Source organism: Artemia franciscana, chromosome 21, assembly GCF_032884065.1.
Source record: "Artemia franciscana chromosome 21, ASM3288406v1, whole genome shotgun sequence".
Lineage (NCBI taxonomy): Eukaryota > Metazoa > Arthropoda > Branchiopoda > Anostraca > Artemiidae > Artemia > Artemia franciscana.
The window spans coordinates 33293005-33320149 of NC_088883.1; the positions used below are offsets into that span (position 1 = coordinate 33293005).

General features: G+C 33.4%; 1 protein-coding gene across 1 annotated transcript in view; it reads left to right on the top strand.

The window, feature by feature from the left end:
• LOC136040952 (ubiquitin-conjugating enzyme E2 H-like) overlaps positions 1–26242 on the top strand; it is a 34595-nt gene extending 8353 nt beyond the window's left edge. Inside the window, exons 2-5 of the mRNA XM_065725402.1 lie at positions 2463–2539; positions 8341–8508; positions 11544–11672; positions 22612–26242. Coding sequence (XP_065581474.1) covers positions 2463–2539; positions 8341–8508; positions 11544–11672; positions 22612–22745 — 508 coding nt within the window. The 3' untranslated portion in view covers positions 22746–26242. The remainder of the gene's footprint in view (positions 1–2462; positions 2540–8340; positions 8509–11543; positions 11673–22611) is intronic.
• The last annotated feature ends 903 nt before the right edge of the window (positions 26243–27145 follow it).

Sequence of the window (27145 nt, forward strand, 5' to 3'; positions counted from 1 at the left end):
CCACTCATCTGCAAGGGATATGGCATCCCAATTGATGGATGGCTGCTGGACCTCCATTGTGATGCTAATAGATTTCAATGCCAAAATCCCACTTCTGATACCATGTAATGATCAAGATAAGAATTTCATTTAATCCAGGCACCTACAAGAAAAAAGCAATATGTAAAGGCAAGCATAGCACATGCAGCAACGTTCAAGAAAGCGCAAGTAAGCATTCACAATTAATTACTATACTATAAATCATTGCAATCATTCACATTGTTATCATTTGTAATTGTGATGTTAATATGTTTTTGATTGTGCTGGTATTGTTTAATATTCAACACCTGTACTATTATGAGTAGGGAATCCTACTTTAGGAATCCTACTTTTTTTCTTTACAATAGTTCCTGGCTGCCAAGGTCCATCCACCATCTCTACTCTGCCTGTTCAATTTTCAAGGGACTTTGAGCCTTGGTATGAATGTTATAATAATATCTTTACTTTCCTCTTTCCTTTAACCTTGAAATTAAAAACTCAGGTCTAAGAACAAATTTAGGAGTTAATTGATCTATGGTGCAAGGGACTGTAGACCTGGTGAGTGCTTATTAGCAACTGTAGTGGCAAAATGAGTCCCTGGATGAGTGTGTTTCTATATTCAAGAAACACCAACTGAAAGTCAGTTTTTGCAACTTGTGATTTTTTTATTGTGTATTGGGTAATTGCTACAACTTTCTCAGCCAATCCATTGGATTGGGGGTGATTGGGACTAGATGTCAAGTAAATTGGGTTCCATTGTCTGCCTTACAAGCATGACTCATTGCTGGTATGAATGAAATGCCAGTCTTACTCATTTGCTCTCCATGCATGAGTCATGATTTTTCCCGGTGTAGAATCCTGAGTGAGAAATGAGGGAGTAGGGAAATTATCATGAACTCATCAAGTGTGTATTGTTGATTTTGAGGATTTGCAAAATTTTTGTACTTATTACTCATAAGTACAAAAACAGTTAATTCATAAAGCCAAATATGGCCATTTTGAAAAAAAGAAATCAGTAAACTTTCATATGTAACCCAGGGCTATATTACCTGAAATAACGCTTGCCACCAACAAGGACGAATCCTCTTACTATACCAGAACATCTCCTTTACTATACTGCAAAATTTTATATCAGATAAAGGTCTAGTTAAACTTCGATTGAACTTCAAGGAATCGAGTTCAAGCATCCAGACTCTTGCCCAGTCAGTAAAAGCATCAAGATCAACTTAGACAAACTTGCTACTTTGAGGGGTATCAACCAGGCCAATATATATATATATATATATATATATATATATATATATATATATATATATATATATATATATATATATATATATATATATGATACCCCTCATGGCCTCAATGGCCTGGTTGATACCCCTCAAAGTAGCAAGTTTGTCTAAGTTCATCTTTATGCTTTTACTGACTGGGCAAGTGTCTGGATGCTTGAACTAAATTCCTTGAAGTTCAATCAAAGTTTAACTAGACCCTTATCTGATATAAAATTTTGCAGTATAGTAAAGGAGATGTTCTGGTATAGTAAGAGGATTCGTCCTTGTTGGTGGCAAGCGTTATTTCAGGTAATATAGCCCTGGGTTACATATGAAAGTTTACTGATTTCTTTTTTTCAAAATGGCCATATTTGGCTTTATGAATTAACTGTTTTTGTACTTATGAGTAATAAGTACAAAAATTTTGCAAATCCTCAAAATCAACAAGCTTTTTCGCACATCATTGGGCTATATTTGGTCCTATCACAGGGCACTGTGATGCCCTGTTAATTTACCTAGTCAACTTCTAACTTTACTAGATTCAAGTTTTTTCAGAGTTACTTCCAGTTTTACTTTGACTGAGCCCCTATCCTAATGCCTAGATATAGTCCTAGTCTAGGCTGTTTATTTGTTTACTATATCAAAACAGCAACTTTAACCATTAGCTCGTTAACTACATAAATACAATTAAAGAATAATACACACAACATAATAAAAAACAAAAAAATACACATAGTAGAATAAAAACACAGAAACTGAGCATAAGGCCAAAACAATTCCAAATGGAACCTCACTTGGTACCTGATCCAATGATGATTGTTCATCCCCAATACACACTTGATGAGTTCATGATAATTTCCCTACTCCCTCATTTCTCACTCAGGATTCTACTCCGGGAAAAATCATGACTCATGCATGGAGAGCAAATGAGTAAGACTGGCGTTTCATTCATACCAGCAATGAGTCATGCTTGTAAGGCATTTTTGAACGTGTTGCTCTTTGATTCACTTACTCTCTGTTGGTTTCCTAGACAAGAGCTGGATGGTGCTGCACTGATTATGATTCTATTGCTTTAGCTATATAACCACCAATAGTCTATACTTGTGCTATTTTGTTTAGTTCATTTAACATCTTACCTTCCTTATTTTTAATTTGTTTGAATTTTTACAGGATTGAAAACAAATATGAAGTAACCATTCTTGGAGGCCTCAATGAGTTTGCTGTCAAATTTTTTGGGCCAAAAGGAAGTGAGTATAGACAATTAGTAGTTCTGTTTAGTAACTCATCTGTCTTTTTGCTCATTTGCAGAGTTTTTGTGTTGTATTTTTGCCTTTCGTTTCTCTTAGTACTTCGCTTTTACCCTGTATTTGTTTGCGGGTTATAAATAAATTATTATTATTTAATTTTGTCGTGTTTTTTTTTTTTTTTAGAATGCAAGTATTAAAAATTTACTAAGGAATGAAAAAATAGTTTATCATAGAGGAGCATAATGAAAATTTGTCAGTCCAATCACATTTGTTATATATATGTAAAAGAGAAAATAATTGCTGAGCAAGAGAATTGCATGCCTGTATTTTGTTGTGCTAACCAGGATGGGCTATACAAAATCAAGTTGTTGTCATCTGCACATATTAAGGAAAGGGGAATTCCATTCAGTTTGGTCCAAAGGAGCCACTCCCCATGGGTGAATATTCTAATCTATTAAAAAACAACACTTTTTAAGTTTATTGTTCTTGAAATATCCTCCCCATCAGAATACCCTTGATACACCCTTCCTCAAACAGTGCTTACACCCCATCCACTTCAAAAAAATACAGCCGGTAATGCTCCTCTATGTTTGAACCTCTGTAGTATTGGGCTTGAAATGTATGGGAGGTTTTTGCAGAATTTTGGCTTTTAACTTCCTTAATTTCTTATTGCTTCCACACTTCAAAATACAGAAACAGTTGCTACTTAGAAATGGGCTAGTTTGAGTGTTCAGCAAGTACTATGTGTTCTGTGTCAACTACAGTTATGATGGTTTTAAATGTGAATGTGGCTTGAAATAAAAGTATGAATTGTTTTGCTTACAATCTGTATGGAAATGTTCTTACTCTACACTTTTTTTTTTTCAAAAATTGTTCTCTGGTTTCTTTAAATTTAATCAGATTGAGTCAACCCTTCTCAAATCCCGACTAACAGTGAATTTGTGAGACATTTTTGAAAAAGAAATGGATTTTTGCTCACAGTTCGATTTCTTCTAAACATCTTCTAAAGCTTGTTATGCTGGTGTATGTACTTTGCCCCTTGTGCTTTTAGGCCGAAAAGATATTTTCCCCTGAATTCATGGGTCACCCAAGCCTTCTTAGAAGCTAGAGAAGGAAAAATAAAGTTTCAGAATCTTACATGTCAGCAAAGTCATTGTCAATTGCTGTTGATGCTTCTCTTTAGCGTTTCAAAATCTATAGGAATATTTATTTTTGATTTCGAAATCGCTTTACTTTCAAGATGTGGAAAGTATATTGGAAAAAAATTTGGCAGGCGATCTGTTCCATCATTATCATTGTTCAAGGTGTTTTGAAAGTTCAAATCTATTAATAAAGCCGTTCAAAGGGGGAGGCAACCGGGACAGCTGACCCGGGAGCCATGGTTGGGGGGAGCGCTGCGGCGGGAGGGTTGCCCACTTTGATCAATTTTTTCTCTTTGATTTGGCCTTTTTTTGTTATATTTGAGTTGGGAGGGGCGGTGTAAGTATTTTTTTTTTCCCAAGGCACCACCGACCCTAGGAACGGCTGTGCCTCTTATTTTGCTAATGTTGGGAAGCCAACTGCTTCTTCACTCAGTTTCTCTTTTTCGAAACCCATTTCCAAAGGGTTTCACCACCCATCTTGCCTAAAGCCAATGGCTCTTGAATTAGTTTTTCAGGTAGAAACAACTAATATTGTTATTTGGTTAAAGGGTTTATTGTCATTCACCCCTGAATGTAAAATCCCCAACTTAGTTAAATTCATTCTTGCTTAGATTTTTTTACCTTTAAAAAATTTGAATTTGTTTTTTGAATGTCAGAAGTTTTTCTTCGTTTGACCTAAGCGAGTTCAAGCCATTATCCTATGAAAAAGTTGACCTAGAAATGATCTAGCTGGTTATCAACTAATAGCTTTATTGAGCGGATTTGTTAGAATTTTTAAAAAGACTAAGCTCTCCTGCCTACTTAGCGTTTTGTAAGCAAAACTTTTTTACATAAATTTCAGTTTTTTTCTGAGCCAAGTATCCCATACAACATGGCTGTATAACTCTTTAGACATTTCAGTATTCAGCTATTGATTCTGGTTTGATTTATGCTGCTAATTCTGGATGTCTGCAAAGCTTGATTTGACTGATGTTTCTTTGGAAGGGCGGTAGGGCTGCCAATTAGGGGGGGGGGCAATTGCTCTCCTCTAGACTTTTAAAATACCTTCGCATTTCTTTTTTATTGCTATTTCTTATTTTGTCATGACTATTTGATCGTCCCCCTGCAATTCTTGCCCCTCCCTACCTTTTTTGAATAGGCAGCACTGAAAGGCAGTCTCCATTAGATTGTCTTTTGTGCAGACCGTCTGAAGTTCAGTTTGGTTTCCTGTAAGGTTCAGTTCTAGGGACAGTTCTGCTCTTTATTCGTGCTAATGACCTTGTTATTGGGATTATTAATCAAAAGAAACCCGCTTTTTGTCATGCCTAATCTTTCCCTGCCAAAAACTTAGATCGCCACCACTGTTTGAGAACGTTCTAGTTGTTGTCCTGATAACAGGCCAATCAGTGCTGCCGTCAGAATTGAGCCTGAGATCCTTGTTGAAACATTTAATTTGTGTCAGATGATAGATCTTTGATTTAGTTCTAACTGCCTGGCTGTGAACTTAAAAAGTCGAGATTTCTGATTTTCTTGCTCTGATTTTTCAGGCTTGCTCTGAACTGTCATGTACTGCCAACTGTACTTCAAGTGGTTCTCTTTAATTGTTTATAAGATCAGTGTATCTTTTTCTTGATATTCTTTTGATGAACAATCTCCCCTTCATGCATCAGGTTAGTTAAATTAAAAAGAAAATATTTTAGGGGTCGTGGAATTCATAGGAAACTTAAAAAAAAATTCTAGGTTTTACAAATCCTCTTTCTTAATTCAGTCTTATGCCCCATTAAATCGATGTCAAACTTTTCTTACGTTTTGAAACAAGTCTATCTGCTCCTAAGCCATTCCTACGTAATTGCTTCTAAGTAATTGCCTCTTTTTCTTTTTTTTTATGCCCCTCTTAGATGGATGTCCTTGGTCATATTGGAAGCCTATATTTTTGTGTGTGTTTAACACATCTCTCTGGCTTGGTGACAAGCATGCTCACTCTGGTTGACGGCAGTTTGCCGTTCTTTTTGCTTTTAGGGTGTGTTTCCTTTTCTCTCCCTGCATTCCAGATCTTAGAGCCTTGTGGGGGGGGGACCAGTGCTTAGAATATTGTTTAATGCGAATTAGGCGTTTGTTTCTGTTTTAGTTTGTGTATTTTACTGAATTGTTTTTTTAAGCGTCTAGAATATTATTTTCTGTGTTGCCAATGATCGTGGCTTTTTTGCAACAAATTATTATCTGTCTATGATTGTGTTTTTGTCTTTTGCTCAAAATTTTCGTTGAATAAATGAACTTTGAACTATCAAGGATAAATTATGTTGGTAAATTAAACTAGATCTACGTTGCATGGGCAACGTGAGGTGTTGCGGCAACCTTTGCTCGGCTTCGCCGAGTAAAGTGTTGCGAGAGCAACACTTTGGTTTTGTTTCCTCGCTGCGACTAAACGCTGAAGTTGTTAATCTGTAAGGATGCTAAAATACATACTAGGTACACCAACTCACAAAAGTTGCAAACTCCTCATTGCTAAAGATGATTGTAGCCTTACAGCCGATTATTACTTACAAGTCCCCTACATGTCTTACCACTGGAACCAAATTGGTCTTACCATCAAATACAACGGAAACAAAAAATAGGTGCACCAACTAGTAAGAGTTGCGAACCCCTCATTGCCGAGGATGATTATGAGCTAACAGCCGACTGTTGCTTACAACTCCCCTATATGTCTCACAATTGGTATCGGCCTATTTTTGGCTTCAGTGTGTACCTTACTACTGAAGTTGTCAACCCCTTTAAACTTTCAAACTGGTATATCTCATGAAGGAATTTTTGTACAAAAAAATGGATGACATATACTTTGATCAGCTCATCAAAAGCTATCGACTGCCGTCAAAAAAAATTTATCTGTCTTACTTCAAAAGTTGACTTTTTTGCCGTAGGCCAACTTTCTAACGTCATCACTCAGAAAGGAGCAAAGGATAAACTCTAATTTCTTTAGCAATGAGAGAACTTTTAAAGTTTAAGAGGCACATCTGATACCATTTCTCTACCGCAATCCCAAGTGCGAAAAACTGAATGATAAGCTCAGCCGAAATCACGGCAGCACTTTCGGACCCGTGGGAAAAGGTAGCTTTTTTGCTTCTCTAAATTTTTCTATTTATCACTCAAAGAAGATATATTGGCTGTGGTGCAGGGTAACTGTCGCATATATTTAACACTTATAGATTTTAGTCCATCTTCAATTTGAAACTGGTGCCTGCCTGCTTGCCTGCTAGAACGGAGCTTTCCACTCGAAAGCAGAAACATGGTTTGATGAAACGAAAGCTTGGCTGCATAACTTCAGATAGTCCTCTCTGACATAGGCTATACAACTCCTCTTCACTTCACCATCCTTTTTGGCCCCAGGCAAGAGTTCTACGAAGCTTTCCAAAATGTAAAGTCATATTCATCAATCCGGCCTAAGGTCCACACTTTCCGTAAAAACCGCAGAGGTTAGACCCTTACCACTTTCTAGCAATAAGCTGAAATCGGGGTGCTAGGAACAACAAAAAAAAAACACGACAAAACCAAAGTGTTGCTCTCGCAACACAATTGAGAATTGATTAATTTGCTGACAGATAAGTATGCTATTTGATTCGCCATTCAATGGTCTTTTTATAAATGAGAGTCCCTACTGCGCAACTGAATCCCAGTCCCTTCTCCCTTAACAAATTCAATGCTCAAATTCACACGGGTCCATGGCAAAATAACTTTTGCTGTTTTTCAACCGTTCGAGAATCAGTTATGTTACAGAGTTCGATTATAAGGACGCAAGTGTAAGATGAAAATAAGTCCTGTTGCTGAAATAATAATTAGTGTATAAAGTAAGCTCGTTGACATTAAAAAAATTCGAATATAACTATATTTGTGAAGTATATATATTTGAAGACCACACAGCCTTTCCGTGACGATAAATAAAAGTTCAAATAGGGATAAAATCCTTTTAATTGAAAGTGATAAATTTTACAAAAATACAAGATAATTTGGTCACATATGCAGTGATCGTCATTAGCAGTAATACTCCTACTGATGACGGTATTGCTACTGATGATTGTCATTGCATGTGTGACAGAAATATCTAGTATTTTCGTGAAATTTGTCACTGTCTATTAAAATGATTTTTTCCCTATTTAAACTTTTGTTTATCGTTATATTGGTGAATAAAGGTCAAACTGGTAAATACTTTGAAGAACCTATCATGGTTCCAACCTTGTAAACAAGATAATTTACTGTTTCCTAGAATTAATGTATCATACTACGTTGATATTTAGGGAGAGTCCAAAATTATTTTAAGGGGGGATTACTCCCCCAAAAGTATTGTGGGCCTGCGGTTTCTCAGTTTGCCCTAGGTTCTTTAGATCCGTTCTTTGAAGAATTCTCCCACTACCCCCTATATGTGCAAGTATGTTCATTATTGTGTGTTGCATCTAACAGCTCTTTTTTCTTTCCAAACAAATAAAGAAATGTCTCTAATGCTCATCTCCTTTTTACACCCCGACCTCTCTCTCTATCTCTCTTAATGCAATTTATGGCCATCTTGCTTTTCATCTATTATTTTTATTCTTTCCAATGCCATAAACTGGTAGATCTTTGTCATCATTAATAGTTTCTGGAGTAATTCTGTCAATTTGTCACATTAATTATTATTTACAATTATCTTAGCTTCATATGAAGGGGGAGTCTGGAAGGTCCGAGTGCACTTGCCAGAGCATTATCCTTTCAAGTCCCCATCCATTGGATTTATGAATAAAGTATATCATCCAAATATAGACGAAGTTTCTGGCACAGTTTGCCTAGACGTAATCAATCAAGCCTGGACTGCCCTTTATGGTAAGTTCTCCATTATTATTTTTATTTCATTCGGACTCAAATTAATCACAAGCCTAATTCTATCAGGTGCTAAATCTGATGGTGAAAGCCATATTTTATATGGCCTTGTGAAATCAGCTCTATCGGTCACCCGATTATACCATTGCTAGCTCTTCACATAGGCAAATATTTGACTCGCTTCTGTATTGCCCGACTCCTCAAAACTTTCCAATTGCTCTTTAACTTTTGTTGCTGTCTCCCAATCTTTTTGAATGGTTATACAAATAACATTAAATGTTAATATTATATTAAATATTATTAAATTATAATATTATAAATTATAAATAAATTTTATAAATATTAAATATTACAATTAGTATTATTATATTGTATTATATTAAATATTAATATTAAAACATAATATTGAATATTAATACTATTAAATATAATACTATTACTCCAATTAGTTTTTGAATCGGAAAATTTAACCCTCTTAATTTCACAGAAGTTTAACAATAAACACCCGCCTGTTTTGAAAAATCTTAAATTTTGAATTTAGAACACTTGGACAAAACAGGTGGTTCTAACTCGCAAATCTGAAGTTAGCCATTGGCCACCGTGACTAAATTTATCAGGGGGGGGGGGCATTGAAAAAACTAAGATTATTTTATAATTTGAATAAAAAGTACCCACTAACGCCAAAAACAAGAAGAACATTAGGGATTTTTTTTTCAGACAGTGGGAAACAAATTAGAATGAATATTTCGGCCCTATGTCCAAGGGCCATCCTCAGCAATACAAATAAGAAAAAACAACTTAGAAGAGGAATAAAATCAATAAAATTAAAGTGGACAGTTTTTCAAAACAGGCCCAGCATCCTTACCTCAGCGAAGTTCAACCAGGACTGATAAATAAATTGTTATGAAACGAGGCAATTCATTGAAATGAAAGAATTTGATTTACAAACACGTTTCTAATGCCAGCCTAGCTTTTTTCGCTGCTGATCTTATAGGTCTATTTGTGACAGGTTCTTTTAATATCTATTGGTTTTTTTATAATATTGCGTAAGGTCATTTTTAATTAAATTTGTGTATAGAGCATTCAGTGAATATAGAACTTGGTTAATTTTTCGTTAAAAAAAAAATCGGTGTTGTATTTTAGATATATAGTAAACCTGCAAAAGGCTCATTAACAATAAGATTTTTAATATGGAAACTCAGTGCTTCCCGAAGACGGTATTAACTTGTGGTATCACCACCAGATATCACATCAGATATCACCACTCGTAATGGATAATTCATAAACTGAAGCTAACTAATTTCGTAATTATCTCGTGTTTTGTCTGTATCTCAAATGTCATGTAGTACCTTTTTCTCTTGTCGTACAAATTTTCTTGAGCAGTACTCTAATAGCTCCTGCTAGTATTTCACTTCTTGTAATTCCATTTTCCCTCTATCCGAGTTGCAGCGGTAGCTAGCAACCTAGTAAGAGAAGATCACATCCAATACTAAGGTAAGATATAGATGTGTTTGTTATCCTTGAACAGGTTTTTCTCTTGTAATAAATTTAAGTAAAGATTTCTTTTTTGTTCATCTGGTGACTTAAATGGACTCCAAGTAAAACCCGCTTTTGTCAATTTTTTAAGCCGTGAGAGATGTCTTAGCGAGCTCAAAAATAAACCTTTTGGTGTAATTAGTATCGTAAATAATACTGGGGGTCAGGCTAATTAAAATCTGGATTAATTTAGACCCTATTTGTAATAGTAAGAGATGATCGCGTCCAATAATAACAAATATAGACTATAACTCCTGAAAATAGTGTCAGATCAAAACAAAAAGTACACTATCAAAACCCCCTTGTTCGAAACCCCCTATATATGAAACTTACCGTCCCTTGGCTTGAATAACGAGTAAAATCTATTGGCTTTGAAAAGAAGAGAAGTTGCTTGAATTATGATATTCTACATATACGGCATCTTTTTTTTACTTTTTTTTATCTCAAATAGTGGGACACTAGATCATCATAGAGAGCTGTTTAATGACTCATTTGAAAGGAAATTGCAACATCCAGCGCTCTTTGTAATTGATTTTTTTTTAAGTATAATCATTTTTTTAAATCAATATTTTCACAAAGAACTCGTTTCATACACTAGATAATAAATGGCGTCATAGTTTTTACGTAATTATAATAAAGAACGAACGCTTGCTCATAATAACTGAAATATTTATTAATTGTAGTAGCCCTAGCTTTAGTAGTAGTATTATCATTGGTGAACTTAGCTAGGGAATGGCGCAATATTTGACTCACTTAGCTGCTTTATTTTCTGAAATTTGCTCTACTATTCAAAATAAGAAGAAGTCTTAGGCTCCTGTTTGTAATTTCAATGTAACGAGAGATAGAAATTACTATAAGATATTATGTAAACTATAAGATCTTTTGTTATTAATCTGGGTAAGATTGAGATATTAGCCATTATGAAAAAAAAAATCTGATTGGCTCAGCTTTAACTAAGTTCAGATTGATGGAACTTCAGTTTTGGCTAGATCTATTTCTAGACTATAGCTAAATCTATTGTAAACAAATTAATTTTCAACTGATTATAGCACTTTACTTTCGGCCAAAATTATTGTTAGCCAAATCCTGGCTAGTAGAATCCCAATGCAAATGAGTCTTAAGTTAATCTTTGCGGTATGAGTAAAAAATATGGATGGAAATTGAACAAGAGTTAGCTAACATGAGTAGCGTGCATTGTAAATGAAATAATTGAATTCATTCATAATACATTTAAATTTAGTTTTTACAAATTTATTAGTTCCATGAGTAATTGTGTGTGTTTATGATGTATTTCGTATATTACGTTCTGTTGAATTGTTACTTATGTCGTTGTTACTTAGGTCGATTCTTTTTAAATTTTATTGCTGCTTGGACTAGTTGCCTCACCGATGACCGTTTTGGGCTGTTCTGGGGATGATCCTCCTATAAAAACATTGGTCGGTCTGAAAGGCTGGATTCAACTCCCTCTGTTTTTTATATACCACTGAGTTTTTTTTTTTTAGACTTGTCCAATATATTTGATTCATTTCTACCCCAGCTGTTGACATATCCTAATCCTATTGATCCTTTAAATGGGGATGCAGCAGCAATGTATCTCCACAAGCCTGAAGACTATGCCAAAAAAGTTAAAGGTAAGTCAGTCTATCTCAGAACTAAAAATTAGTTAGTAAAAGGCCTTGTTCAGGGGTTTTTCTCATATAAAAATTGCAGAAATGCCTTCAAAGCTTGTCTATCTATATATATTATATATAAATGTTTTCAGTCCTATCTTGATACATTTAGGAATCTAATAGGATATGTTTCACTAGGGAAGAGAGGTTGGTCAAAACGGAGAAATAGTCTCTTTAAAGTCAGACAATTCGGAATCATTTTGTAAGCTTTGTATGCTTATAAGAGCAAATTAGTAAAAAAAAAAGAATCATATAGGCATTGGAAACTATCACGGCTTATTTAAGCTAGTTTTGTACATATCTTGCAAGTTCGGCGAATTAATAATTTTGTTTGTTTTAAGTTTCAACTTCGCTCCTCAGTTCCACAACAAAAACTTTTTTCCAATAGTAATTATAACTCGGTCTATTTAGCAAAGAATCCGTACATCAAAAAACCACCCAAAGGCTATAGCATTTAAGGGACTAACTACAATACAACATTAACAAAGAAAGTTCAATCAAAATGAGGACAGAAGCAGAAAAAAAAGACAAAATGAGCTTAACTTACTCAGCTTCAGACTCCACAAAAGGGTCAAAATCTCCCCGCAAATACGCTATCAGTCATCCCAAAAAGAAACCCCAAAAAAACTTTAAGAACACAATGCCAAATCGTTTATTTTATTATTTGTTTGGGGTCAATGCTCCTCCTCCACCCAAGTATATTCCAAATTCGCTCTATACCCTCCCATGAAGCTGCAATTTACTTTGAATCCTTCGATGTGACCTCTTCTCACCAATTCGGAGTGACCTAATCGTTGGGCCCCAGATGGGTGGTCAGAAAGCTCAATATTCATGTTTTGCCTGAATGTCCATCTCAAATTGGTTAATTGGTCATCTTTCATCCGTAAAACAAGGCCTACCATCTTAAACTTTTTTTTTAATTATTGATGGCTAAAAAATAATGTCACAGATCGTCTAGTAAAAAAGGGATCACGACGACGAGAAGCGTAAAAACATTTATTGATGATCATGAAACTTTTTTATGTACCGCACACCATCAACTAAAAGATCTAACTACTAGAAGTATGTCTACTAAAAGAGACACAAATATACAAATCAATGTAAGATCCAACGTACTGAAAATACTTTTGAAAGACTTCAACCCGGTTGATGTATGGAAAAAACAAAAGACTATTGACTATACTAGACTTAACTGAAAACAAAATAGCCGATCAAGGCTGAACAGGATCTGTGTAACACACAGTTCGGAAGCTCAAATTTTTTAGTATTTCTGTAAACGAGAAAAGAGGATGAAACCTATTTAGGGATAATAATGGATTGTCAAAAAACGCAACTAAATAAGATAGAAGAAGACGGACTAAAATAATCAAATGGACTGGCTTTTTTTGTTGGGGTTACCTGTAATTTTTTATTCTGAAAAATGTCGTAAAAGGGTTTTGAACTGTCTATGGGTTGTACACATTAAAACAAAAAACTATGAGTGGTGAAAGTTGAATCCCTGTATTATATTGGCATAAGGAGGAATATCTCCATCTTGGAGAATCAAGAGACACCGTGTATCTTCTTCATAAAAAAAGAACGAAAGCTGGCTTTTTTAATACAACCTGCTAAATATCTTTGACGGCTAACGGCTTAGCCGTTAAAAATGAGGAAACAAACAACAGAGCGGTCAAGCAAAATTTACCAGGAAACGAACACTTATGTGCTATTAAAGAAGCGTTTCAGGGAATAAGTCCTACTCCTTTCTAGAATCATGCCATGCATAACCTTTTTTTAATTATAGGTCTAGGAAGTGTAATCAAGCCTCCTTTTTCGCACACCTTATTGTCTGATAAATGATAGGTCAAACAAGGATCTAAGACGATTCTTAAGGCAATGCCTCTTAAGTGCTATAAGGGAAATATCTAAGGCGATTCTTAAGGCAATGCCTCTTCAGTACTTAAGGGAATTCCTTTCTTACTTAATTAAAGTTACCCAGTGTGCAGTGAGAGTCCGTTTTTATTCACTGAATTAACTAGCTATTGTAGACTTAACGCAGTGAATGTGAGGTTTAATGTCTTATATACAGGGTGCAAATTTTATCAGAACAACGGTTAACATCTAAAAGCTTTTCTTAGAAATTTTTGATTGGATAAAAGTAGGCAACGGTCATTCCTTTGGGGAGGGGCCAAAGAGTATGGGCACCTTACAGGAATAGAAACTGGTGCTAGTGCCGACAATAAACATCATCATCATTTAGCCTTTGGTGTTTCTGCTATTTTTCAGTGTAATTCAATTGGCATAGTTGGCAAAATTAATCTAGTAATCAGTATCATATCTCAGGTCCTGACTGAAAAGTTTAACAAATGCTGAGATGCCAAACGCTAGATGGTAGGCTATGTTTTTTTTTGCCGACACTAGCGCCAGTTCTACTCATATAACTTACCTATATTCTCCGGGATGGTTGTCAAACGAGCATTTATATTCCATTTAAAAATGAAGGATGTTTTGTCCTTTTTGTTCTAGTAGGTTCAGGTTAAAAGTGGAAGTCTTATGTTATGGAAATGAAGTGAAAATTTTCGTAAAATCTCTTAAAAATCAATTTCAAACACCTGACGTCTCAAATAAAAGTGCAGCTATCTTTTTTTTTTTATATAAATGAGAGCTTTTAAAACGCGACCCCAGTTTAAAATCACCCAATTTGCTTGATTTTTTTTTCATCTTTTTAAAAAATTATTCTAAATTTAATTTACATTGTTACATTTTTACTTAATTAACTTTTTGGGCATCGTAGATGGGGTTGCCTGACTACAACGGAGCTTAAAATAATTATGTACTATCAAATGATATTTTTCTCAATGTTTTGGATGATTATTCCATTTTTTCAGATTCTTCTATTCAAGGTTAAAAGAATAAGATTATTTAAAATAGGAAATAATCATAATGATACAAGATTGCTGATAATCTAGTTATACAGTTGGTCGAATAAAATAATTATGTACGTTCATAAGTCAGTCTTATATCACTACGCACGTAATTGAATCTTAATTGCAATTGTTTTATTTATCTTTTCCAAAGATTTTCCTACAGGGTTCAAAAAGGCCTGAAGATCTTACCTACCCCCTGATAAAGGGATATAGGAAAAATGGCCGTAAAATTAGATTTTCTACAGGGAAGAAATTTTCATCATTGATATTTTTTTGTTTAGATACTATAAATTGATACAAGTGGGAACTCTTTTCCAATGCATGTTGGATATAGATTAGACCAGTGCCGTCTCCAGGATTTTTGTTCAGGGGGAAGGAGGGTTATGTTCGTTTGGCCAGGGGGGGGGATACACAAAGAAACTTTTAAAAACACATCAAAAATTTATTTATTTGTATTTTGTTACGTTTTCACGAGTCAAACAAACATTTTGGAGGGAGGGCAATTTCGGATAGACCTTTTTTAGAAATTGTACCTACTCTTTCTCTATTGATTTGTCTGGATATACAGGTTTTAGACGTTAACTTGCAACAAAGTACATAAAACGCTTTACAAGTACTATAAAAAAATGTAAAAAGTATTGTTGCCAGTTTTGATATATATATATATATATATATATATATATATATATATATATATATATATATATATATATATATATATACATATATATATATATATATATACATATATATATATATACATATATATATATATATATATATATATATATATATATATGTATATATATATATATATATATATATATATATATATATATATATATATATATATATATATATATATATATATATATATATATATATATACATATATATATATATACATATATATATATATATATATATATATATATATATATATATATATATATATATATATATATATATATATATATATACATATATATATATATATATATATACATATATATATATATATATATATATATATATATATATATATATATATATATATATATATATATATATATATATATATATATATTTATATATACATATATATACATATATGTATATATATATTTATATTTATATTTTCCGAGTTTATATATATTTAGTTTTGGAGGATATTCTTAAATCGTGTTTTTTACCAAATATTTCACTGGAAAAAAACAAGTTATGTTTTGACAACAAGAACTGTTAATTTTTAAGAACGTTCTAAAATTTATTTATTTGTATTTTGTTACTTTTTCACGAGTCAAACAAACATTGTGGAGGGAGGGCAATTTCGAATAGACCTGTCTAGAAATTGTACCTACTCTTTCTCTATTGATTTGTCCGGATATACAGTTTTTAGACGTTAACTTGCAACAAAGTACATAAAACGCTCTACAAGTAATATAAAAAAATTTAAAAAGTATTGTTGCCAGTTTTGATATATATATATATATATATATATATATATATATATATATATATATATATATATATATATATATATGTATATATATGTATATATATATATATATATATATATATATATATATATATATGTATATATATATATTTATATTTATATTTTCCGAGTTTATATATATTTAGTTTTGGAGGATATTCTTAAATCGTGTTTTTTACCAAATATTCGACTGGAAAAAAACAGGTTATGTTTTGACAACAAGAACTGTTAATTTTTAAGAACGTTCTAAAATTTATTTATTTGTATTTTGTTACTTTTTCACGAGTCAAACAAACATTGTGGAGGCAGGGCAATTTCGAATAGACCTGTCTAGAAATTGTACATACTCTTTCTCTATTGATTTGTCCGGATATACAGTTTTTAGACGTTAACTTGCAACAAAGTACATAAAACGCTTTACAAGTACTATAAAAAAATTTAAAAAGTATTGTTGCCAGTTTTGATATATATATATATATATATATATATATATATATATATATATATATATATATATATATATATATATATATATATATATATATATATATATATATATATTATATATGTATATATATATATTTATATTTATATTTTCCGAGTTTATATATATTTAGTTTTGGAGGATATTCTTAAATCGTGTTTTTTTACCAAATATTCGACTGGAAAAAAACAAGTTATGTTTTGACAACAAGAACTGTTAATTTTTAAGAACGTTCTGCCAAAAGTACGAAGTTAGTCAAGTGTTCAATGGGCTTCTTATAGACTTACGACACCGATACTTTATAAATACACTCTGGGGTGTCTGCAGAAGTTTGGTATGGAGAGGGGGATTTTAAGACCCAAAATTTTGTCTAGAAGAGGGAGATTAATCTTATCATAGCAATTCGAACGATCTCAAAAACAAACATCATTGAAGCTATTTCAATTGTCATTTTATCATTTTTCAACTTTGTTTTGACGTAAGTAAAAATTAAACTAGTGACAGGTTCATTAATTAAAATCAGGAAAACTAAAATCAATTTTTCTGATCTCGAAACGATTAAAGAATATTTAATTCAAAATGAATTAAAATTTTGTTTTAGCTTCCAGAATAGACGCATAAGTCTATGTTAGCTATCGTAATTTTACGCATTTACGTTGATTTACATATTTTAAATTACATATTTAATGCATTTTCGTCATGCAGCAGTCCAGTCAGTGTCGTTTAAATTTGAGACTTGGATCATTTCTATTAGGATTTACGATTGATTTATTATTGGAATAAATCTGTTATGATAAGATAACGCATATTATATCGATTAAGATCTTCAAATTTTTGAACTGTTGAAGAAATTAGAATAACCCTTGTTGGGTTTATCTGCTTCTTATGGTGGCATTAGGCATGTGTGACACGTGTGGCTGCACATGGCCCCGTGCCATCAAGGGTTACGTACCTTGTTGTAAGTATGATCTAAAAAGGTAATGCCGTGTGGATACTCTACCGTCCCTGAAATACTGTAGAGAAAGATCCCTCTAAACTTACCCCGAAATCAAATTTGAGAACATAGAAAAAGACACGCAATAAGATGCAATTATATGAATGACGTAAATACAATTCCTTGGTTTATAATAATAGCCAACGAGGCCGCACAAATTGATATTGCACAGGGCCCCAAAAAATCAAGCGCCGCCACTGTAGGGGCTCTTGTCGGCTACTTGAACTATCTATTTATAATTTTTTCTAAGCAGACGATGGTGAATTTAAAAAAAAAAAAAAAAAAAAAAAAAAAAAAAAAAAAAAAAAAAAAATCGAAAAGGAAGTAGAAATAAAATCTTGGGATAATTCAAACTCGAACGACCAGAAATTCCTAATAAAGAGAAGATGAAAGTCAAAACCAACACAAATTAAGGTAAATGATCCCATCAAGCACAGAGATAATCAATACTGATATAGATAAGTAAATATATTTCAAAACGAGTAAAGTTTTAAATGAATATTCAAGTCAGATTTAAAACAAACAGAAATTACTACAAACACTCGTGAAAAAAAATTGAAGGCTTATGTCTCTTTACTATTTCTCATGCTAGAGCATTTATTCTCAAACGTGCATCCAATAACGGATATATACGAAACATACGAATTAAGCGGAACTTAGATTGAAAATTGGCACACTTAGTCAGGGTTTGGGTTCAAAAGTCCCAGGCGTACATGCATTGGCCACTATATGAGTCAAAAGAAGGTTAATTACTAAAGTTTCTTAATTTCTCTGCCTTCGTCAAATATAATATTTAATATAATATAATATTTCATCAATATAATATAATATAATATTTTAGGTGTTAATGTCAAGAACGGTTTAATACCATTCCTTTTACGAATTCTTTCGACGGATTTAAACCCAACTATTCATTTATGCTGCTTTATTGTGAACTGCCGTTACAAAATCTTTGCATTATGGCTGAGTTGATTTATTTTTAGGATTTCAAACCTCACTAATTGCCAATAATTATGTTATTTTAAATTTATATTTCTAGTCACTAAGGTCAAAGCCCGCTGATCTGAGCTCAGCTACTGAGTGGTCTATCTCAATTTGAGATTTAACGCCATCTTGTGTTAATCTATTTATGTTTCTCTTTGAATTTCTATGGTATTTCATTTTTTTCTATTTTCGAACATTGGCTGTTGGACGACTTTCATAAAAGGACAGAAAAACTAGTGTATGCTCTTTCATCAGGATCAGTTAAAGGCCGTTTTACCCCTTCCTCATCACAAAATCTGAGCCCCTCCACCTCTATGAAAACTGCTCCTGAAAGGTTCAGCTCAATCCATTAGCAGTCAAATAAGACAGGGTAGACTTACCGTAACTAGAACCTCTAACTTATTTACTACAAACAATACCGTATCCAGAAGGGAAGTGGGGTAGGGGTTTTGAAACCTGCTGTGCTATGAAATGTTTGTCCGACTTGTAAATACGTAACAATAATGCATATAAACAAATTTTGATGTGTTTTTATAAGTTTTTTTGTTGACTCTCCCTTCCCTCCTGAAAAATTAACCCTCCCTGAAAAGAAAATCCTGAATAAGGCCCTGACTACAAGAAAGAGTTCTTTCAATTAATCGTACTCTATATCCATTTGTATGTCTAATGTTGTCCAATTTCTATATTTCTCACTACTAGTACAACTTTTATAAAGAAAGAGCAAAATTTTCAAAATTTCTTTCTTATAAAAAAACAACATATTGTTGAAATTTACTTCTTATAAAGAAAGAACATAGTGTCAAAATTTACTTCTTATAAAAAAGGACATATTGTCCAGATTTACTTCTTATAAAGAAAGAACCGAACCTATTGTCAAAGTTTATTTCTTATCCAAATAGTACATATTGTCAAGATTTATTTCTTATAAAGAAAAAACATACAGTCAAAATTTACTTATTATCAAAAAAAGGGCATTTTGTCCAGATTTACTTCTTATAAAGAAAGAACGTAGCCTATTGTCAAAGTTGATTTCTTATCTAAAAGTACATATTGTCAATATATACTTCTTATAAAGAAAGAACATATTGTCAAAATTTACTTCTTATCAAAAAAGAACATATTGTCAAAATTTATTCTTATCAAAAAAGGATATATTGTCAAAATTTACTTCTTATAAAGAAAGAGCGTAACCTATTTTCAAAGTTTATTCCTTGTCTAAAAAGTACATATTGTCAAGATTTACTTCTTATAAAGAAAGAACATATTGTCAAAATTTACTTCTTATTAAAAAAGGACATATTGTCAAGATTTATTTCTTATGAAGAAAGAATGTAGCCTGTTGAAACAATTTACTTCTTATCTAAAAAGTTCATATTGTCAAAAATTACTTCTTATAAAGAGAGGACATATTGTCAAAATTTTCTTCTTATCAAAAAAGATCAAATTGTCAAGATTTACTTCTTACCGACGTTAAGAAAGCCCAGCACCCAATTAGAATCTGCACCTCAGATTAGGTTTCAAGTGCTTTAACTGTATAGATAGCTATTATACACATATATATTAATATTTATATAATATATATTTATGTTAGCTACAAACGAGATTACTCTAGAGCTATGAAGACTTACGAATTGAGCAGATTGGCTGTAGTCTAGTTGCTGTCAATGGATTGATTATGTATATCTTGCTTTAAGATCTCCTTTTTTCCTCCTGTTTCTCGTTGTGTGTTTCTTATTTTGCTATCTCCTTCTTTCCCCTTGTTGTAATCTGTCTCTTTCTCTTTCTGATTTGCCAGAAAAATAGATGTATTCTCAAAACTTAGCACCGACCGAGATTCTGAACTATAGCACCGACCGAGTAATTTTAAAACAAGATTTGCGTGGAGTTAATGGCTGTTATCTCCAAGTGTAATCACTTTCCTCCCTCTGATAAATTGTTTTTAATAGTACTTTCGTCATGCAAGGCACCGCAACAAACACTGAAAGCAGTGCACTTGGATCACCTACAAGAGGAGGCTTGACCCTGAGTACCTTGAGAACAGCACTGTCATCTTTAATAGCACATCTTCAAACAGCACATCTTTAATAGTACTTTCATCTTCCAAGGTAGCACAGCAAACACTCAGAAAGCAGTGGACTCGGATCACCTACGAGAGGAAGCTTGCACCCGTGTAGATTGAGAGTAGCACTGTACAGTTTAATAGCATCACCTATTTAATAGCACTGTCGTATTCCAAGGCAGACAACAAACACTCAGAAAGCAGTGCACTTGGATCACCTACAAGAGGAGACTTGAACCTAAGTACCTTGAGAATCGCGCTGTCATCTTTAATAGGACACCTTTAGAAGCACTTTCATCTTCCAAGGTAGGACAAAAAACACTCAGAAAGAAGTGCACTGGGATCGCCTACAAGAGGAGGTTTGTACCTGAGTACCTTGAGAACAGCACTGTCATCTTTAATAGCGCATATTTAAACAGCACATCTTTAATAGCCTTTTCATCTTCCAAGGTAACACAAGAAACGCTCAGAAAGCAGTGCACTCGGATCACCTACGAAAGGAGGCTTGCATCTGAGTAGGTTGAGAACAGTACTGTCAACTTTAATAGAATCACATCTTTAACAGCACTGTCATTCCAAGGCAGACAACAAACGCTCAGAAAGCAGTGCACTCGGATCACCCACAAGAGGAGACTTGCACCTAAGTATCTTGAGAACAGCACTGTCATCTTTAATAGCACTGTCATCTTCCATGGCAGACAACAAACACTCAAAAAGCAGTACACTCGAATCACCTACAAGAGGAGGATTGCACCTAAGTACCTTGAGAACAGCACTGTCATCTTTAATAGCACATCTTCAAACAGCACATATTTAATAGTACTGTCATCCTCCTAGGTGGCACAACAAACACTCAGAAAGCAGTGCTCTCGGATCACCTTAAGAGGAGGCTTGTACCTGAGTACCTTGAGAACAGCACTGTCATCTTTAATTGTATATCTTCAAACAGCACATCTTTAATAGCGCTGTCATCTTTCATAGTATCACATCTGTAATAGTACGTCTTTAATAGCACTGTCATCTTCCAAGGCAGCACAAAATCACTGAGAAAGCAGTGCATTCAGATCACACTAAGAGGAGGATTGCACATGAGTACCTTGAGAACAGCACTGTCAAATTTCATAGCATCACATCTTTAATAGCACTGTCATCTGCCAAGGCAGCACAAAGAACACTGAGAAAGTATTGGACTCGGATCACCCTTACCTTGAGAATAGCACTATCATCTTTTATAGTATCACGTTTTTAATAGCACTGTCATCTTCCAAGGCAGCACAAAGAAACACTGAGAAAGTAGTGCACTCAGATCACCTACAAGAGGAGGCTTGCACCTGAGTACCTTATGAAAACATCTTTGTTAGATGATGAACTTCCGCCTAGAAATGCAGGTGGAAGTACTAATAGAAGGAAAGATGAATGATTTAAAAGTAACTCATTCGCATTACTGTAAAAATCATCTTTTAATACTTTATGGTATTTTCCAGACAACCGTAAAGTATGTTTCAGTACTTTTTCGAAATTTCCACTTTGGACTATATACGAATTTTGTCGGGAGCCGGGCTTCCAGAAAATAATCGAAGTTCTGAGGAGCTCAATCTCCGGACTCCAAGTTGGAAACACTAAGTTAATTTCTCAAGGACAATTCTATGATGATTAAAAGCCTTTCCAATTCCTACTTAATTACACGTTTTTCAATTAATTTCAGGATGAATCTAGGTTTTTCTCTACGTTTTTCTTACATTATCCTTTCTGTCTTTTTTTCAGGCTACTTTGACTGAAGTGGATTATATTTCTGAATATGTCTCTTTTGGTATTCTTTTGTTTTTTGTCTTTCTTGAGAAATCCCCCCCCCCCAAAAAAAAAATAGCTCCAACCTCTGATGAAAAAATGGGAGCATTCTTTCTTTTTTGCGATTTTGGCAACGTAGTGTTTTTTGGCTGGACAAATATTTTTTGATTTTTAGTTTTCCTTCCAGATTACGTTCGTCGATATGCAACAGAAGAGGCTCTTCGTGAACAGGAGCAAAAGGATAAACAACCCTCTGACGATGAAAGTGAATCATCTATGTCGGATTTCAGTGAAGACGAAGCCGGCGATATGGAATTATAGCCAGTTTTTGGGTGATCTGCGTTCCGGTGCGATTTTCGTAAATTTATCGAATATCTTTATCTCTTTCAGTGAGAATGTGAAATTTTTAAAGAAAAACTATGTCTCCACCTCCGGACAAAGACTTAAATTAGTTCCAGTGATTTTTATTGTATGTTTGTTAGGTTTTCAACGTTAACGATTGGTAGAGATTAGGGCCCCTTGATTTTTAGTTGTGAACATCACATACTGATATTTGTACTGGGAAAAGTTTGTCATGTTTCTATGACCATAATGTGTTTTAAGTTTATTTATTTATGAAACTTTTTTAGTAAAATAAAATGAAGTATATTAAAAAGTTGAATATATACACCCTTTCTAGATTCTTAGATGTATGTATTCTTAGATATATATGCTTAACTTCTTTAACAACAAACTTCACCTTTCTTGAGAACATACCTGACATAAGAAGCTACTTAAAAAAAATGAAAATTGTTTTCAATATTAAGTAGAAATTTTTTGCACCATTTGCTCTTGTTTTGAAAAATGTAATATCAGTATGTGTTGTTATTGTTTTTCAAATTTCATTTGTAACAGTACGGTATCTCTATATATCAATGTTTTATCATTGTTTTGAGATTTAAATTCAATTCAAATGTGTTTTTTTTAATCAACTCTAAGTCAATTCCTCACCAGGCATATGTCCTCTGGGAGGGAGGGGAGCTTGTAATTATCCCTTCGCTTTGAAGACTGTAGAAAAAAACTTGACTCTTTCTAATTGAACTTGAACTTTCTAATTGACTCCATTAGGAAGTTCCATAGCACCATTTCAGTTATGTCACTGCGAAATCCAGAAAGGGCTAATATGTTTCTTGACAAAATATAGCCTTAATAAATAGTCTCAAAAGATAGTTAGAATAAAAAAGTACAATTTTCATATTTGGTTATAACAATACGCTTAAGTTTTTTCGTATGACAAAAGGTTTGCATAGCCTTCTATTTGTGAAGCAATGTTTATGTATAGTAGGGTGACCGGATCTCATCGAAGGGGAAAATTTTTGGATTTTTGTTTCTCTTAACCCCACAAATTATTTTCCTTTCCAGATATTGAGTTAGCCGAATTCGAGTTCGATCAAACGACTTTAACCTGTGTTGCTTGTCGCTTAAAGTTTGAAAAATTCAAATTTTCAAAGCAAAATTAAAAAATAAGGCCGAAAGGCTTACATATCGAGCCATAACTCCAGAACGGTAAATATTAAAAACCAGCTTAATATCTCACGAGGAAGCCCATAGCGTTCTTTAAAATTCAAATTCTATACTGAATTGTTGTTATTTTAAGTCAAACCGAGTTAAAACAGTATTTAGCCCCAAAAACATGAAAAACGTTATCCACTGAAAAATTTTGCTTTATTTGGTATTTTTTTTTTAGTTAAAAGCGGAAATATGATAAGAAAAAAGTAATACTGATAAGTCTAACGGCATTTTGTACTTAAAATACAAATGTTATATAAATACACACAAAACAGAGCCGAAAATGATACAGACTTAGTACAATCATGAGTTCATAATTTTATATTGTAATTTAATCTGTTGTAGAGCTTTCGTTATAGCTTTTGAAACTTCAGGATGTAATATTTAGCATTTGCTTACAACTTGAAGGACATATTTCTTTTGGCCTTTATCTTTTTCCAGAAGGTTGTTAAATTCGTTTATTAATTTAACACCACTCTCAGCCATATCATTAACTACTTTTAATTTGTTGACAATTTTCAATCCTTCTTGAAGGCCGTTATTTTGAGGCCAGGTGTTTGGATGTTGTCTAGGGAATATGTTTTTATCTTAAAAACATATTTCAAAGAGTGGAAACGTTTCTTTGGCTAGCAATTTTACCAATCCTCCATCAACTACCTGTTGTAATATCTCCTTTCATGACTTGAGTTTACAACCCTAGTGTTTTCTAATGGTTCATAAGTGCTACCGAGCCATTCATTAGCCATTAACAACTTTTTGTCACCTGTAAAGGCGGGATAAAAAAAAAAGATAATCCCACCCACCACCTCTACATTAAAATATCACAAATAGTAAAAAAAAAAAGTAGTTTGGTCACGTCTATTTCTGCAATGTCGTTTGTCATATTCTTTATAGTCCAGCCCATTATGCAAAGTACCTTAGCCTTGTTTTGGTGCAACATGAGCTTTTGGAGCATTGAATAATATATTTTAACTAGAAAAACTGATATGACACGCCCAGAACTTTCTTCTTCTTCAGACAACCTAAATGGATGACTAAAAATGAACATTTTAGAGCAGTAAATAGCCTCTACCATCCACCCAGTGTGATGAATGGCTCCTGGAATTCTAAAACCAACAAAATTGCTGTGTAAAGATCCAATAAATACCAGAGCCAATTGCAATAGTTCCCTTGGGTGGCTATCAGTTAATTTGTTTTCGAATTCAGTGTCAACATTTGCAATTGTTTCTAGAGTTAGCTGCTTTTGTACTAGATTATCACTGATACCTGTGTTGCATTTCCCTTTGCTTATCTTGGGCCACGCAGTGAGGAATCTCTTAAAAATGTCTTGATGAGGCTCAGTAGTCGATCCTATTCTTGTGTTGAATACGCCTCTTAGCAGAATTACCTAGATATGATGACGTTAAGCTTGGTGTAATAAATCTCTTCCTAACATTTGCTCCAATACGTACCCTCCTTTGAGTCTTCCCGTATTGGATTCTGCGGTGTTGAAGCACATCGCCTTGACGGTGTTGGAAAGACCCCATTATGAAATTACAATAGCTATTTGCTCACATTGTTCATTTTTTAAAACACCCTGTAAAAGTTTACTGTCCCAATGGACAACCAGTGGCTCTTCTTCAGGAATATTTACTTTATTTTTTTTTTTAGTATATTGTTCTCTGAATATTTGCCTTCTATGATGTAATAAAGTTTTTGAGATTTTGTACTGAAGAGGGTTAAAATATAATGCTTCTAGAGTGGCTGTTAAAATTCTCGTGGCATTTCTGTCGGATACATTATGTTGATCTAAAAAAATGGACAACTTCATGTTTAAAATGTCCTTAACATCCCTTGAAAATGAAACATTCATCCTCTTGCTTTCAGATGATCCTGGATCTTCTGCAGTTTCTTCAGGAACATCCATTTCCTTCAAGATCCCGATTTCCTGGTAGATACCGTCTACCAGATTCAATATTTACGCTGTGTTTCCTTTTTCTTTTTACCTGTCAAAAAGAACTTTCTTTGCTAAACTAGTCAGGTAATCCCCATACAATAAAAGATTAAATTTGAACAAAAGGCTAATGTCTTTAAAAGTTGAATTTCAAAGTACTTTTAATAAGAAAAATTTAATTCTGAGACAGACTATGCAAAAACCTGAAAAATTCTTAGAATGCCCCAAACTGGTTCCTAAAGGTACCAGGTCGCGTTATTGGGATTAAAGACTGTTATAACTCTGTTTTCTGTAAAGTGACAACAATTATGTATAGAATATAAAGTTTCAAGAACAAGTTTGGCTTTCCTAAGAGATATTAAGCGTGTTTTTGTTATTTACTATTCTGGATTTTGAACCTTTTCAAAATTTGAGCGACGAGCGGTACGGATTAACGTCGCTTAATCGAGCTCAAATTTCGGTCATCTAATATCTTGAAAGGAGAATCGTTTTATGGAGTTGAGACCAACAAATTTCGACATCGAGTTTTTAGGACACCATTCATTTTCAAGAAAATTGGTATTTGAAAAAGTAATCATTTTGAAACTGGCAATTTGCCCGACCAAGAACCTTCAAAACACCACTGTATACCTTGTAAGCAAAGTTCTGACTGAAGATGATAATTTTGCTCAGGCGAAAACGACCAAGCGACGTTGCTATGTGGTTTCTATTCGTTGAACTTGATCGAAAGCGAAAATTTCGTGGGCCCTCTTAGAAATTTTCTCGTAAATAAGTTTTTCCTTGGAACACCTCTCTAAAACACGGATGGCAATTGTAAATTTTTACAATCTTGTAAACAAGAATCTTTGATTCATTTTGAGCACTATTTCAATTAATTTGATCACAAAATAGCATCCATCCTCAATTTCATCCTAACCAGAAGCGTTCCTAAAGGTAGGGCATATGCAGACGTGTTTAGGCGTAGTTTGACATGAGATTAAGGGGATAGTTAAGATTTGACTTGCAATACGTTCCTTTTGACCAGAGGTGATGGCACTCACTGCTAAGAATAATTGCTAAAACTGCAATGGTGTTCACGGCTAAGAATTGGTAAAAGAAAAAATAAAGCTTTTCTTCATCAGCTTTCATTCTTTTCTTTTTTTTTTAATTTGCGAAGTCTGATGAAGTTAATTTCACCATCGTGAAATTAAGAAGGAAGCTTTTATTTATTTGGAAAACAGTCTCATCAATCATCAATTTC